This window comes from Balaenoptera musculus, chromosome 1 (genome assembly GCF_009873245.2).
Source record: "Balaenoptera musculus isolate JJ_BM4_2016_0621 chromosome 1, mBalMus1.pri.v3, whole genome shotgun sequence".
Taxonomy (NCBI): domain Eukaryota; kingdom Metazoa; phylum Chordata; class Mammalia; order Artiodactyla; family Balaenopteridae; genus Balaenoptera; species Balaenoptera musculus.
In genome coordinates, this window is record NC_045785.1 from 112,677,796 (window position 1) to 112,693,619 (window position 15,824).

The 15,824-nt window shown below is 52.9% G+C and overlaps 2 protein-coding genes across 5 annotated transcripts; one reads left to right on the top strand and one right to left on the bottom strand.

The window, feature by feature from the left end:
- Nucleotides 1-204: 204 nt before the first annotated feature.
- On the bottom strand, nt 205-10,533 carry SHC1 (SHC adaptor protein 1). Of its 4 annotated transcripts, XM_036849417.1 has the most exons (14): nt 10,385-10,533; nt 8,152-8,300; nt 6,788-6,955; nt 6,182-6,252; nt 5,591-5,654; nt 5,310-5,429; nt 5,007-5,060; nt 4,766-4,817; nt 4,475-4,601; nt 3,469-3,667; nt 3,312-3,381; nt 3,099-3,233; nt 2,716-2,954; nt 205-1,895 (listed from the first exon to the last, which is right to left on the bottom strand). In XM_036849417.1, the coding sequence occupies exons 3-14, from the start codon at nt 6,950-6,952 to the stop codon at nt 1,767-1,769; spliced, it is 1,425 nt and encodes a 474-aa protein (XP_036705312.1). In that variant the 5' UTR covers nt 6,953-6,955; nt 8,152-8,300; nt 10,385-10,533; the 3' UTR covers nt 205-1,766. The 4 variants fall into 4 exon arrangements, with proteins under 4 accessions (XP_036705312.1, XP_036705319.1, XP_036705307.1 ...); XM_036849424.1 differs by lacking the exon at nt 8,152-8,300 and having other exon boundaries at nt 10,385-10,522; XM_036849412.1 differs by lacking the exons at nt 8,152-8,300; nt 10,385-10,533 and having other exon boundaries at nt 3,099-3,230; nt 6,788-7,957.
- Nucleotides 10,534-10,803: 270 nt separating this feature from the next.
- CKS1B (CDC28 protein kinase regulatory subunit 1B) lies at nt 10,804-14,348 on the top strand. Its single transcript, XM_036841581.1, has 3 exons — nt 10,804-10,940; nt 13,084-13,211; nt 13,827-14,348. The coding sequence occupies exons 1-3, from the start codon at nt 10,882-10,884 to the stop codon at nt 13,877-13,879; spliced, it is 240 nt and encodes a 79-aa protein (XP_036697476.1). The 5' UTR covers nt 10,804-10,881; the 3' UTR covers nt 13,880-14,348.
- Nucleotides 14,349-15,824: the final 1,476 nt, after the last annotated feature.

Here is a 15,824-nt window from a genome sequence, read left to right on the forward strand (position 1 = left end):
TCTCCTTGGATGATGGCCCCGCACTCTCCACCCCGCAGCGCCCTCCCGGCTCCCCTCCTCCGTGAACCCCCAGGTTCCCGCTCGAGCGCGACCCGAGCGAGGCCAGGTGGGCCGGGCCGCACCGCGCCCCGAGGCGGCCTCGGCCTCCCGCCGCGGGGGGCCCACAGCCAACAATAGGCAGCGACAGGGACCAGGAGGCCGAGGTAGAAGAAATATGGACTTTAATGAAGATTCTTTCCCTTTGGTATAAGTGAGACCCGTGAAAACATCCAAACAAAAAGAAAAGAAAAAAAAGGGAGGTGAGGATTTAGATAGTCCACGCTCCCTTATCCACAAGGCCTAATGACAGAGCAGGGCCGGCTCCTCTGTCGTACGGCAGGACCCGGCCTGGAGAAGGGATTCAACAACTGCAGGTTTTAAGTGTCCCCCAGCCCCCGCCCCCGCCCGCCCCGTGTGAAACTAACACTCATTCAGCCAAACTTCTGCCTCCCAGCCTCGCGGTGGGAGGTCCAAGTTTCTCTAGTCCTGGCTCACACTCTGGCCTCTCGTCTCTCAGAAAAGATAACGCTACCGGCAAAGGCCGGGGGTGAGGAAAATGCCAATAGTTGTAAAAGGGCTTTGAAAAGTCAAAAAGGTGATGTATAAATCGATTATTATCATTTTGTGCTCAGGAATAAGCTATGGAAAACAAATTAGGAAAGTAAATCTACAGCCCTAAAATATATGCATATAAAATAAAAAATAAACGCAGTTCCAAATCTACCGATGGTATCTGGGGATTGTCTACTGCTTTAGAGTCTCAGTGCCCCTGTTCCCACCTCCACAAAATCCACCTAGGATGACACTTCAGTCATCCCCCCACCACCCCAGCAGGGGGAGGCAGGGCAGAGGCTACAGGAGGAAGGGCTGTACTTTGGCTCTAGAGTATAACATGCATGCAACATGGGGCCGGGGCGGGGAGGGGGGCGGAGGGGGGGCGGGGGAGGGCGGCAAGTGGACTTGCCAAATGTATATATAGACCCCCTGGGGTGAGGGGCCCCGCCCAAGAGGCACTGAGCAAGGGGTGGGTCCATCTCCCCACTGGCTAGGAGGGGGCTCTGAGGCAATCTCTAAGGGCTGCATATCCCCGGGGAGAGGGGACAGCTGCCACTCCTGCCTCTGTTCGCCCAACCTAAACGGGAGGGGGTACTGAGCAAGGAGAGGACGGGGTCCCAGAAGCCAAGGTGTCAGCACCCCCATGCTTGACTTCAGGGGCCCAAGAACTCTTTGCATAAAATATCTTCAGACCTAGCAGATGGTCAAAGGCACAAAGTTTAAACGCTGGGAGGGAGGGTTGTTGAGAGGGGTCTGGGGTACCCTGAGCCCAGGGGTAGACTAAAGGTGTGATTCATTCCCCCTTCCCTGGAAGAGTGATTGCTCCACTGGGCCTATCACCACAGGACATTTTCCATTACAAGGAGGCATACTGCCCAGGCCTCCAGCACCCACCCTGGGGAAGGGGGTATCAAGTTGGCACAGGAAAGGCCCAGGGAAGGGGGCCACTCTGTACATTAATACTTTGGTGAGGTTTGGGGAGAAGCAGGACTCTACCCCTGGCTCCTGACTCAAACCCTCTCACTCAGCTGGATGCTGAACCCAATGTCCACACTACCCCCAGCCCTACACAAGGCCAAGCCCACAAAACACTCCCAAGTGAGGTCCTGAGAGTCGGGCAATAGGGTGGAAGGGGTCGCAGGGCATCTTCTAGGAGAGAGCGCTGGGACAGATCACAGTTTCCGCTCCACAGGTTGCTGGAGACACAGTTCGCTGCCCGCAGAGATGATGGGCAAGTGATTGTCCATGTGGTAGCTGATGAGGTGACTGACACTCTCAAAGCGGTGATCCTTTGTCCGAACCTGGGAAGTGGGAAGGGAGAAGGTCCATTCAGGTGAAGAGTCAAATAAGACCTCAGTCCCCAAAGCTGAGGAAGCTGGAATATTCAAGAGGGTTGAGGCAGGAGAAAAAGATGGCAGAAGCGGGAGGGCCGTCAGTCCTGATCATTGAGGCTTCTCTGGAAAGAAGCTGGAGATAGCCGTGGGAGAGGGCAGGTCAGTGAACTGGGAAAAGGCAGAGGGGATATCAGCCCAGAAATCATGAAGCTGAGGGACAGCTACTCCTCCCCTGACCTGGAAGAAGGTGGTATGTCTCAGAAGAGGATACACAGTACAAAAAAGACATGCAAAGGAGGCTGAGGTTGCTGTAGAAAAGAGACTAAAGTTATGAGGGGCAGAGGGACAGTGCAGACAGGAGACAGAGCACTGGTCTGAGCCCTGAGTCTGGAGAAGCTGGGGAGGCCCCTGGCTCCTCTTAAGAGAGGAGATTTGGGGTGCCTAGCCTCTAACCATCTGACATGGAGCATCACAACCTCTTAAGGATGGTCTTCTCATTTGTCAAAAGAGGGACTCAGGTGACATGAGCACCTTCCAGCACTCATGGGCATAAGGTTTGGGGATTGGCCGGGACTGGAGGGAAAACAGCTCAAGTTCAGGGATGTGAGAAGGCAAGGAACCCTAAGCCGCTAGAGGGGGAATGCCAGGCACCTTGAGAGCAGGGGAGGCTCAGATAGAGGTGCCCAGCGGGCAAAGTCTAGGAAGCAGTGAGGCAGGAACAGGGCTGCACAGGAAGGTACTGCACCTTCCTTTCTGCCTCACCCACCCATACCCCTGCAATACTCACCACACCCTCAGGGTCCACCAGTAGCAGGTGCTTGGGCTGCCCACTCTGCAGGCCAGTGAGCACATACTGGCCAGGCGTGGTCGTGCTTTCCCGCACCAGGAAGTCCCCGTTGAGCTGCAGCAGTGCCTCGGCCTCCCGCCGGCTCAGCTTCCCGTGAAACCAGGGCTCCCCTCGGAGCTGCTCAGCCATGGCCACCAACTGGGGAGGTGGAGGCACCCGCAGGGCATCTTCAAAGGGCTCTGGGGGTACAGAGAGAGGGCTAGAAGAGGCAGCTGGCACAACACATGCTCAAGAGCCAGACCTTCAGGGAGGGGAGGCCAGGAAGAAAAGAGGAGGAACCAAGTGGGAAGATGCAGATGCAGAAAGGAGAGGGGCACGCTCACTCATGTCAAAGAGGTCTCGGGGCGCGCTGCCATTGATGGCAGGATTGGGGGGCCCGGCTCCACCGCCTGCTTGCCGTGCCTTGTCTAGGTTCTGGACGTTGACATAGGAGGGATCATCAAAGAGCTCTCTGCCTGCTGAGGAAAGGGAGGTTTTACAGTGATCCCCGCCCTGCTTCTCACACCCCACTCTGCCCCTCTCAGCTCCCTTCATACCTGGGCAGGGTGGCGGCGGCAGCATCTGTTTGCGGGCTTCTGGGTCTCCTCCAACAGGCTGCCCCACTGGCTGAAGGGACAAAAGTAGGGTGAGACCAGAGGCCCTAACCAGACACTGCCATCCTGGGCCCAGCCCACCTCCATGCAAGCAACTTACCAGCGTGGCTCCCAGGTGGCTAGGGGTCTGGGCACTGGGTGGAGTGGGTCGAGCAGCCCCCGGGGGGGCTCCTTCCCGAAGCCGCATGTCCACCACCCCCCCAAGAGGGGGTTCCTTCCCAGGGAAGTCATTATAGTACTGATGGTCAGGTGGCTCTTCCTCCTCCTCATCCCAAGCTGAGCCATCAAAGCCAGCCATCCTGGGAGGGACAGGAGGAAGAGAAGAGCATGGAGAACAGACAGAACAGCGCTCACGTATTGGGCATTCCCTGAGGGGTAGGCCTGAGGCTGTTTCATACATATAATCATTTCATCCTCCTGGCAACCCTATAAGGTAGGTATTATCTCCTTCTTCGATTTTATAGATGAGGAAAATGAGGGTCGGGGTAAAAAGATTTAGGTCTCACAACTAAAAGGTGGTGGAGCTGAGATGTGAATTCCGATTTGCCTTTAAAGTCATGCCCTTGATCGTTATGCTGTCTCCCAAGAGGGAACGGGAGCACTAAGTACCAGGGAGGGGGATGCTCCAGAATAGTTTAACCTCCTCTAAATACTCAATGCCACTGGTCTGAGGTGGGAAAGGTAAGGATCTCAGGAAAGAGCCATCCTCCCTCGCCCAAATTCTTGATGGCTTCTAGAGGCAAGCAAATGAAGAACTAAACTAAATATGGAGAAATGCACAACAGGACAGACCAGCAATGAGATGGCTGGGAAAAGAAAAGCCCATCTAGCCAGGAAAGAGCTGCAGCGTGGACGTCCTGGACTACAGCTCAGCGCCACCATGGGCACGCGACAGGAAGAGCTGGCCCTGCAGCAGGCAGGGCCTCGAGAGACCTTCCTGATGGCCACAGGAAACTTCAGAATAGCAGGAAGTGGGAAGCAGGGGCGCACAGGTTATTTCCTTCCCTGCACCTCTCTGAGCTCAAGTGTGGGAAGAGCAGATCTACTTTTCCAATTCCGGTCTGGGGCCCAAGAGCTGGGCGCCCCCCCCGCCCTGGTCCACTCACCTGTCATGGGGGGTGACCAGCTTGGGCGGGTTCCTGAGGTATTGTTTGAAACGCAACTCGAAGGCCTGGCCAATGGTGCTGATGACGTCCTGAGCAAGCCCTTCGGGACACTCCAGGATGTGGCAGGCTGGGGGCACAACAGAGGCCGTCAGGGAGCTCAGGGGCAGCGTGGCCAGGAGGAGGCGCAGACGGGGGCCCTTGTCCTCTGTCCTCCACAGCAGGAGCCACCGGGTCCTGCTCACCTACCTCTCGGACAGCTGGCCCCACCCAGCGCTCCCCACCACGCCTCACCTCTCTGATTCACCGGGTCTTTGGCAACATAGGCGACATACTCGGCTGTGTCCTGGGGTGGACAGAGTCAGAAGAGGCCAGTTAGCTAAATTTCATAGACCCACCTCACTCCTGACCCCTCAAACCCAGTCCTTTGCAGACATCACCTCAATCCTAGCAGGCTCCCTTCTCTAGCCAGTGTCTTCCCAACCCCTAGCCCCGTACTCTTCTCCCACCACCCGTTCTCCGTTCCCCAACTCACCGGGTCCCCGCCAGACGCAAACGAGATGGATTGCATGTGGTGGTTGGCGATGATCTGAGGGTTAGGGCAGGGGATGGAGAAGGAAGGGAACGACGTGTGTCAGGCAGCCTCAGGGCCCACTGGGCGCCCCCCACCATTGGCCCAGGACCCTGGGATCCCAGTCTCATCCTTTTGGCTTCTCAACCCATGTCCTCCTAATCTCCTCCTTCCCTACCGTCCTGCTGCTCCCAAGCCTTCCGTCCGACGGGTCCTCACTTAGCCCTCCCATCAATGTTTCTGGTCCCCCCGCCCCACTCCACCAACCTGTTTGCAGTCTGCGGCCATGAGATTGAGGCTGCTGGTGGAGACGGTGAGAGTGATTGGCATTCCAGCAAATTTCAGGTTACTCCTCCCCAGGATGGAGCTGAGTGGACGGCTACAGGGCTAGGGAAGGCCCCAAGGATCTCAGAAGCTGGGGGGCTCCTCACACCAGGAAACCCGCACACTCCTGCCTTCTGGACTTCTCCCCACACGCCCCACACCAGCCTTCCCCCTGCTCCTCCACCTCTCCCAGCAGCACCCCTAGCCCCATCGACCCCAGCTACCTTTCTCCTCCTTGTTGCCCCCTTAGCACCCGGCACAGCGTCACACACCAGACTGATGGCCTCCCTGGGGAAAGAGGGGGACTCAGACCCATGGCCTGCCTCCCACTCGGCTGGAGCTGCCACAGGGCTGGGGGAGGGGAAGGCCAGGCCAGACTCCAGGGGCACTCCAGGCTCTTTGTCGTGGCGGATTGAATTAAGGGCCTTTAATATTTGATGACACCGAGAGGCCACTTCCTGGCTGATTGGGTTAGAGCCTCAGTGGGTCTGGCCCCACCCCCTTCCAGCTACCAAATGCCCCATCCCCTTCCCAAAGGCAGTGGCAACCTTCCATCTACCCCCATTTTCCACTCAAGCTCCAGCTGCCAGCTGCCTCTGCCACCTCCCCCACAACCCCCCAGGCTGCATAAGCAAGAAGGAGCCAGGTCAGAGTTGCCTCTCTTCATTGACACTTCGACTCCCTTCCCTAACTTTTTCTCAATCCCCTTCACCACCCAAAGATGAGCCATCACTAGCGCCACTGCCAAGTGACCCACTCCCCCCTCCCCTCACAAATCCCAGGACCCCCACACTCCGCCCCCCCGCCCCACCAACCTGGTGACCTGAGTCCGGGTGTTGAAGTCCAGGGCGCGCATTGACTGCAGGACCTCCACACAGCCCATGTACTGAGGGGAGGGACGGGAGGAGAACAGTCAGCCGCCTCCCCCACCTCTTCACAAAGAGCCCCAGGACTCTTCCCGGCTTGTTCCGTAAGGGATGCAGAAGTTCTGCCCACTGCCCGTGGATACATCCCACGACATGCAGAACAACAGGGTGAGGACAGAAGGCAAGCTAGGGGGACCTCATGCATGTGGGAAGAGAATTCGGAGGGGAGTGACAGGCACTGGGTGGGATGGAGTGACATCTCCAGAAAGGGGGAGGAGACTGGAGGGGACAGTCAAGAGTCACTCATTCCAACACTTACTAAGGGTTTGTGCTGGGCTTTGTGCTAAGCATGGCAGGGTGGGGGTGGGGGAGTCACAAGAAGGAAGGGGCCCCAGACAGAGCTGGAAGGGAAGGGGCAAAAGAGTCAGAGAAGGGGCAAGAAAGGTTTAAGAAACAGGACACAGAAACCAAGGGAGTTGCTGGGGAAGAGCAGGAAAAAAAAGAGACTAGTGAGCAGAGGAACTGGAGGGAGTGGGAGGGAGGATGTTCACTCACCCGAACCAAGTAGGAAACCCCGGGTCCCATGACTTTGTCGTTGGGATGCAGCCAGCCCCGCGTGGGCTTATTGACAAAGCTCCCGTGGCGGGTCCACTCCTCGCCCCCCAGCTGGCCCCCTTCCACCCGAGTCCTGCGCCCGCCGCCTCCACTCAGCTTGTTCATGTCCTGGAGGAGGGGCAGGGGGCCTGAGTCCGGCATGGCTGCCCCTACGATCCCCTCCCCATCCTCGGCTGCCCTTCCTGGCTCCCCCTTCGGCCCCAGGCGCCCCCCAGCCGGGTTGGCCAGCTTCAGGTTGCTCATCCGGGGGAAGAAGGAGCACAGGGTAGTGGGACTATCATCCCCAGGCAGAGGTGGCAGCATGGGCCCCAGAGACGAGGCTGATGGGGAAGGCAGCTCCTCCGGTGGGGTGGACCCTGAAGCTCCCTCCTCCAGCGATGACAGAGACTCATTCCGAAGTGGGTTGTACTTGGGCTTGGGGGGCAGGAGATCCATGGCTGGAGTGAGAGGGAGGCTGCTGCCCAGCCTGGCCCCCCTGCCAGTCAGGGCAAGGGGGCCAGGCAGGGGGCATCCCAGGCCCTTAGCCTGATCGGACCTCTATGGCCCAGGGATCTCAAGGGTCCTGGGGAGGGAGAGGGACAAGTGGCTCTGGCTCCCCGGGCTCAGACCCAGAGAGTTTCAGGCCCCATCCCCGCCCAGCGTGGAGCCTCTTCTCTGGCTGTGAGGAGAACGGGCTGGACCTAGAGCTGACTGGCTCCTCCCCAGGGGCGGGGAGCTAAGGGGAGAGACCAATCCCGAGGACAGTGCTGACTCACAGGCTCTGAGGGGCTAAGCCTCCAGCACTGCCCCAACCCTGAACTCTTACAGGGCAGAGAGATCCATGCCCCCCTGCCCCGGTACAAACAACAAGTAATCTGGAGAGGAATAAAGTGGGAGTGGGAGGGAAGGATGGAGGAGTGAGAAGGAAAGGAGGGTGGCAAGAGGAGGTCTGGATCAATCCAAACCAGACATGGGCAGGCCAAAGGGAGCAGGAAGCTGAGGGAGGGCAGCGGGGGAATGAGGGAGGAAACAGAGGCAGCTGGGGGTGGGAAAGGGAGGGGATCCCTGAGCTCAGCAATTCCCTTCCTGTCCTGGTTGAACACTCAAACTCCCTCCTCCTCCAGCCCCGGCCACCCCCGGCGACCCCCCACCACTATCACACATGGGGTGGCGGCCCCAGGGAGCCTGGGCCATTAGCACCCTCTGCTACCACAGCTGTGGAGGGAGCTAAAGAAATGGGAAAAGGAAGGACGTGGTCCCAGTGGATGCAGGGAGGGGCCAAGAGGAAGGGCAAAGCTGGTGAAGTAAGGGGAATAAAGTCCAACCTGGGTGGTGCATCAGGGAGCCACCAGGCAGGAGCTGGAGCAGAGGACAGGCTGGTGGAGGCTTGTTCTCAATGCATGGCGCCTACCATGCCAAGGAGCAGCGGCCCATGCCAAGCACTCTTCTGTCCCCCTTTCCACAGCGAAGCAAGCTGTCAAGGGTAGAAGGGGTGGGGGCGGCCAGGGCATTGACACTAAGGTCAGCTCCCTGGACCTGCGGGTAAGCTCATACCCCTCCTCTTGCAGTAGTGACTGGGAAGGGTGCAGGTGTCCACCACAGAGCATGATGCCCCTCACGCCAGAGGCAGAGTCTGGCTGGAGGAAATGGGAGAGTGCAACAGTTCTCCAAGAGAAGTGGGGGCTACAGGCCACGAAGGGACAGAGGGGGCAGAAGACAAATCTGCTAAGGAGAAAGGGGTGCCAGGAGAAGGACTGAGGATGAACACAGGGAACAGTCCCAAACCCATTGCTTCCACCCACAGCTTCCTTCCACAGCTCTGCTCAAGGGGGCCATAAAGGAAGTTGGAAAGTGACCAAAAAAAGTAGTTGTAAAAGATACATATAACGCCCCAGGCTCACCCCCGAATTACCTATCCTTAAATTTACTTCAGAATATAAAAAGATGCAAATTATCATATGATTATAGCGATGAACAACACTACCACTTAAAACATGTTAGATACTGTGCTTATCACCTCCCACTTAGTCCTCCAAGGAGAGCTTTGCCACTCCATGCACCACTCCAGAGAAGAAATTCTATCATTCTGTTTCCTAAAGATTCAGCACCCAGGCATAGAGAGAATGAGGAAAGTATTCTGCCAAAGCCTCACACCCCCATCACACACAAACACACACCAGGATGTCCTCATCTTTAGAGGTAGGCATTCTGTGGGTGCCTGCAGGATCCCGAAGCAGGGAATGACCAACAGGTGTGGGCATTGTTAGAAAGAAAGAGGAAGTAGGGCTTTTTAAATTTATGTAGGAAGAAAGGAGATTGCTACTGGGAATCCGGGTGACTGGAAGAAGCTGCGTGTGGCTTCTCAGCCCAGCAGGGAGGAGGAGGCAAGAGCGGCGGAAAGTAGCAGGAAATGGCGAAAGCTCAGGAATGTTTCCAGAAGGGAAGGCTGGGCAAGCGGGACCAGGAGGAATGCCCAGACTAGAACTCTGGTTAGGGGGAGGGGAAGAGCCAGAGAAGTGGTGGGGCCTGAGGAGTCCCTTAAAAAAAAAAATTAAACAGCAAAAAGGACACTGTTACCTACACCCACTCCAAGACACCGTTTTCTGGTGGTGGAAAACTTTTCTCTCCTGTCACACCCACATGTCACACACCAACAAATCCATGCCCCTACCCAGCTCCCGACGTACAGGTATGAGACAAACAGCTGTTTCTGGGGTGGAGTCGGTCCTGGGAGTGGGGCTGGGAATCTATGAGCGAGTCTCCCTCCCACTCTCATGCCAAACCCCAAGTCCAGCCCCCTTCAAGTAGGTCCACCCTTGGAAGGGGTAAGGGAGAGGAAAAGGGCTGCCTCTAATCTCTTACTCCTCAGAGCCAGAGATGTGAACTTCTGACTTCCTACCCAGTGGAGCATGAGAGCTCAGGAAAACTGAGCCAAAGGCCCCAAAGAGAAAAAGAACAAGGAAATGTTAAGCAGGTGAAGTTTCTGGGATTGAAGACAAAGCTTCTGAGGCGATGACCCGGGTCCCACAGGGATAACGCTCCTGAGGGGGCGTGGCCCTCTCAGGACGTGAGCATCAGAGACTCCCAAGAGGCAAGGCTTCTGGACAATCAGACGTGGATTAAGGAAGGGGCGGGGCTTCTAGAGGGGAGGAACCCCTAGAGAGGTGTGGCTTCATGAATTCGAATAGTTCTTTGAGGGGCAAGGCTCTGCCCTTTTGGGAGATAGGCTTTTTGATAGACAGGAGTTGGCGGAGAATCGTCGCTAGGAGGCGGAGTTTCGGGGAACTGGAAGGACTAACGTAGGGTTTCTAGTAGTACGGCTTGGAAGCATGTCTGGGGGTGGGACTTCCAGGAAAGTGGGGCGACAGACTGGGGTCGGGGACAATAGACAGAAAACAAGTCGGGGTTCGGGGAGCCCCCTGAAGTTGGGAGGTGGGACTTCCGGGGAGAGGGTCGCAGGGGCGGGGCTTATAAATGAAGACCGGAAGTAGGGTCCCGGGAGAGGGGTTCCGGGGAGGAGGAGTGGGTCACCTAAGGAGAAAAAAAGTCCCAACTCACCAGGGCTTCATGGAGTCTCCGCACCGCACCGCGGGCCGATTTGGTTCCGGATCACGCCACTGCCTTCTTAGGTCGCCGCTCCAACTTTCTCCCCGGCCCGGCCTCCCTGGAGAAACTTTATTGCACTCACTTCCGGCCTCACTAACCCCTGACCCTCTACCTCATCGTCCCTCCTTCACCCAGCCCACTTTCCCGTGTCAGCCAATAGCAGCACGAGAACGCGCACAGGAGCCATGATAGCCAATAAGAGGCCTATTTTTGACCTACGTTTGTTCCTGAGCAACGTAAGCAGTTCACTCCAATAAGGACTCAAGGAGAAGCAAATCTTAGCCAATCGGAGGCTTGAAGGTGGGGTTGTCCCGCCTTCCGCCAGAAGGACCAATAGAAAGCGCGGGCGGTGTGTTTGAAAGCGAGGCCAAAGAGGGTGGGAGCGTGTGCTGCTGGGAGTTGTTTGGAGGTTGGCAGTGCGGGGCTGACGGTCCTCAGGCAGGGCGATCATGTCGCACAAGCAGATTTACTATTCGGACAAATACGACGACGAGGAGTTCGAGTACCGGTTAGTGCCGGCGCGGGGGCAATAACAAGGTCGTGAGCTTTGACAAGTGAGGGCACGAGGAGTTAGTAACGGGGACTGAAGCTACAGAATGGCGCATGCGCGGGAGATGAACGTGATGGGTGCGAGCAATGAGAGCATAAGGCGCATGCGCGAAGGATAGGGGGCGGTCATAAAAGAAACCCTAAAGTGGTAGAGAATTTGGAGTAAGCTCCCCTGTTGGGAGGAGGCGTGGGTGGACGTGGTTAGAGTGTTAGAGTGCCGACCACCCTCAGCTTTGCGGGTTTCTGGATCATTCTCTCACCTTCATTGAGCAAACTGAACTTGCCTTCTTGAGACTACTTGTATAATGGCAACACCGTAGAGCCTCCTGGGAGAAGGTGGCAAAGGCGGAGCTCGAATTTTCCTCGAGTCTTCAAAGTGAGGGGAGTTCTGAGAGAGCCTGAGTGTTGCTTATTAATTCATGGAAAGGGGGCGTGGTTGTCTGGCTTGTTTTAGGAAGGGGGCTTCGAAGAACTGGAGTGGAATAAAACTGGCCAGGAACATTGAGAAAAGACTTAATATAGACCTAATAGATTCCCGTCAAATATTTGAAAGGCATCTACTTAGGAAACAGTTATGGAGTGCTTATAGGTTTCAGGTGTTCTGCTAAAGTGCAAGGATAAGCCATGGTCCCTGCTTTCAACACACCTAAAAATCTGTGGAAGTAATGACAGACTTCAGAAAGCAGGTGATAATTGGTATGATAGAACTATGTACAGGTTGTGTTGGGAGCACGTACGACTTGCCAAGCATGGTGAAGAAAGGACTCCCTACAGTTTGCATTTGATAAACCCTAAATCCATAATTCTAGATTAGAAAATTAGGGAAGACAAAGAATTCTACAAATATTGGCATTCGACCAGTCTATATTAAGCGTAATACTTAAAACAACTGGAAGCTTGCTTTCCTTGTGTTTCTTCAGCCTAGTGCAGGGCTCTGGGCCTTCTGGAGAACTCAGTGTCTGCTGACAAACACACTATTTGTATTATTTTTATACCAAATCCTTGGGAAAGGCCCCCCAGCCCTGTTTGGACGCAATTAACTTTCTTTTCCTCAGCTGTTTTCCTCTATATCTGAACTAGGCTAACTAAAATTATGTGCTTATAATGTCTTTGCAGGGCTAGGGAAACATCACTAGTTTCATCCCCTGGAAGATGTAAGTCTTGGCAGTGATATTTGGTTTAAGAAAAGGGTTTGTTTGTTTTTTTGGTCTAAATAGGTATGGAAGCCAATCTTTATGCCAGGGGCTTGTTAAGATGTAAGCTATTTTCAGACATTTAGACTAGAATTGACTCTTTGGGGGAAAAAAATCCCTTTTACTTAGCACAGAGAGAGTATTCAGTACATTTTCATTGAAAATGATGAAGTTTGAGTCACCCCAATTCATGTCAGAGTAGTAATTTCTTTGCCATGGAAGGAGGCTTATCCTTGGTTAGAAAAGCATGGAGTTCCCCCCAAAGAAGTCTCATGGCACATCCCTTCAGAGTTAGGAAAATGAAGTTAGGATAGATCTTAAAGGATAAGATATATTTCACCCTTTGTTCTGGCTCTTCCTTGATAGGCCTTTCCTCTCCATGAAATTACTTCTCTCCCTTCCTTACAATTCTGTTCAAAACTGCCTTTACTTATTAACAGAGTGTGTGGTGTGTGTGTGTGTGTGTGTGTGTGTGTGTGTGTGTGTGTGTGTGTGTGTGTGTGTGTGTGTGTGTGTGTGTGTGTGTGTGTGTGTGTGTGTGTGTGTGTGTTGTGTGTGTGTGTGTGTGTGTGTGGTGGGGCTCCCATTATATTGTTTTAGGGTAATCAACTAGAAGACTATAAGCTCCGAGAAGGCAGAGTCAATGTATCAACAGTGCCTGGAATTTAGGTGCTCATTCACTGGTGTTACTTATTAATGTGTACTTTTTAATATACTTTTGTGAGAATGTACGTATCTTGGCCTTTATTTCTAGCTGCCTCTGCCCCACAATGAGATTATATAAACTCCCTGCCATTACGAACTGGTTTGTCTTTTCTTGCCTCTCTTGGCTTTATATGCAGGCACTCGTCTGACAGACTGTACCCAGTACTGATACAGATTCCCCACCTTCCCATGTTTCTGTTACAGGCATGTCATGTTGCCCAAGGACATAGCCAAGTTGGTCCCTAAAACCCATTTGATGTCTGAATCTGAATGGAGGAATCTTGGCGTTCAGCAGAGTCAGGGATGGGTCCATTATATGATCCATGAACCAGGTCAGTGCAATGGCAGAGAGCAACCATGTAGGACTGAGGAAATGAAGGAATGATAAGGTCGCATAACCCAAAGAAATAGGGGGAAAGTAGGGATGATTTACTAGTTTCTTAACTCACCAGCCATCTAGAAAAACAGGAGTGACCAAAAATAAGAAAGTATCTGGGAAGTTCAGACACAACCTGTCACTGAAAAAACCTCCTTTAATCTCTAACTTGGTCAGAGGATTTTTTTTTTTTTTTTTTTTAATGCTACATATACGCTGGTAGAGGTTATGGCCCCTGCTTCATTCTCCATCAGAAAGTGAATTTTGGGATGTGTTCCAAATAAACCAAGGAAAGTATATTTCTTGATAAGACACCAGACACCAAACTGCCAGACAAAACTAATAAAGGACACCCCGAGGCTGCACAAACATAGCAAGAGAACTGATATTGACAATTCTGTACTTGGCACACAGGCCAGGCTTCGGGGTCTGTTTCTAAGGCCATATGCTTAAATCTTAATTTAGTTGTAAAGATCTGAGTGGGTGATACCTGGGAAGGGGAGTGGGAGACACTATAGGTTGTGCATAGGATGATGTGAGCTTGTCTCTTACATTTCACTCACTCTTTCAGAACCTCACATCTTGCTGTTCCGGCGGCCACTGCCCAAGAAGCCAAAGAAATGAAGCTGGGGAGCCACTTTTCAGCCTCAGGCTTTATACAGCTGTCCTCATTTGCTAACATCTTTCTGATGACATTATTATGTTGCCTTCCTGTTTCTCACTTTGATATTTAAAGGATGTTCAGTACACTGTTTGAACGTGCTGGTGACTGCTTTGCTTCTTGAGCAGAACCAACAGGACCATGGCCCAGCCGGACGACTGCTCTTTGGGTTGCAGCCTCAGCTAAGTGTGACCCCCAAAACCATTGTGAGCTCTGTATCCAGCAGAACACACTTGGCAGATGGAGGAAGCATCTAAGAATAAGACCATGGCTGTTACAGGGATTGTGTAAACTTCCTGTTTTGTTTTTTTTCTGCCAGGTGTTGTATGTATGGTGATTTATGTTTCAGTGTGTTGGAAACTTTCCATTTTATTCAAGAAATCTGTTCCATGTTAAAAAACCTTGATTAAAGAGGAAGTTTTTATAATCTAATTCTCTCATTGTAAAGGTTTTTCCCTCTCTCAGGGCAAGCATCACATTCACTATCATGGTTCTAATTATATGCCCTTCAGTGAGATAATGAAGTTCAGCTCTTTGTTAATAATGAGGTTTATTTCAACGTTCAGGTAACTGGTTTTTAATCTACTTTAAGCAGACTTTGCTGTCAAACATCTACTGAAATATATTTCACTCTAACTACAGGCCTAAGAAAGAGGTTATATAGGGCCAACTTCATCTCATCAAAACAAATGAACTCTTTTCTGCAGTCAGGGGTGCTGCCATTAATGTAGTCCTGATTTTTGAAGGGTACACAAGGGTGAAGGGAGGAGGCTGTCAGCCAGAGGCTGCTAGTGCACTCCACTTCCTGACCAGCCTAAGGCTCAGGCACACCTATGGCCTGTTCACTCCACACAATGGTTTGGGGGTGTTTTCAGTGGTTCTCACTTTGGCTGAACATTGGAATCACCTGGGTAGCTTTAAAAGTGCTGATGCCAAAGTCATTCCCAGGGAAGTTGACTTAATTGGCCTGGGGTGTGGCCTGGATGAGGGAATTTCAAGCATTCTTACACAGGTAGTTACAGCACTAACCTTTGAGAAAACAGCTGTAAACTGTGGCTATTTGAGAAAACATTTCACCAAATAATAGCTTACCCTCTACTTTGAACAGAAGTGCTAAGTAAGGGAGATTAATCTTCCCACCTCTCCCTGTCTTCCATTCATTTTTTCCTTAGAGCAGTAGTAGTTCAAGTGTGGTCCCTGGACCAGAAGCATCAACATCACCTGGAAACTCCTTAGAAGTGTCCATTCTTGGGCTCCACCCTAGACCTACTGAGTCAAACTCTGAGGGTAAAACCTAGTGACATTTTAACAAGCTCTCTAGGTGCATACTTAAGCTTGAGAACCCACTGTAAAGGATCAGACCAGAGCTGATGTTTCAGGGAGGGGGGCGGGGCTTGTCAAATATCACCATCACTAAGAAAGATGATGTAGCATATATGGCTTATGTCATTAGGAAAGCCTGACTTTGCTTTTTTAGAGCTGAGACTCTCTTAATTGGAAAAAACTCGGAGCTAATTATTTGAGAAAGAAGGGTCTAGAAGCCTGGCTCTACCATTCACTGTAGTGTTTTGTGGTTGTTGTATGGCATCCCTTCACCTTTTTGAGCCTGTTGCCCATCTGTAAAATGGGCATCATATCTATCTTAGAGGGGTTTTAGGAGAGTAAAATGAGGTCAGGTGTGGTTCAGCAGTCCTCCAAATGAATGAACTTTAGAGCTTTACTACAGAAAACAGTGGCATCAGCATGACATGAGTGTGGTGCTCCAAGGACAATGATGCTTCAAGGACAAAGAACGACCCTGCCTGAAAAAGTTGCAGTGTTACACCCCCTACCGGACTCTTAATCGCCCTCCCCACCATGTTGAGATGGTTACGAAATTCCTGAGCCCACCTGGGCAACACCCACCTG

Coding starts and splice junctions, on each gene's coding strand:
- SHC1 (XM_036849403.1), bottom strand. CDS start 7,282: ATGGATCTCCTGCCCCCCAAGCCCAAGTACAACCCACTTCGGAATGAG. Junction 4,602..4,765: donor AGACCCGGTGAATCAGAGAG/GTGAGGCGTGGT, acceptor TTGTGCCCCCAG/CCTGCCACATCCTGGAGTGT. Junction 3,382..3,468: donor GCCACCTGGGAGCCACGCTG/GTAAGTTGCTTG, acceptor TTGTCCCTTCAG/CCAGTGGGGCAGCCTGTTGG.
- CKS1B (XM_036841581.1), top strand. CDS start 10,882: ATGTCGCACAAGCAGATTTACTATTCGGACAAATACGACGACGAGGAG. Junction 10,941..13,083: donor GACGAGGAGTTCGAGTACCG/GTTAGTGCCGGC, acceptor TTTCTGTTACAG/GCATGTCATGTTGCCCAAGG. Junction 13,212..13,826: donor TTATATGATCCATGAACCAG/GTCAGTGCAATG, acceptor TCACTCTTTCAG/AACCTCACATCTTGCTGTTC.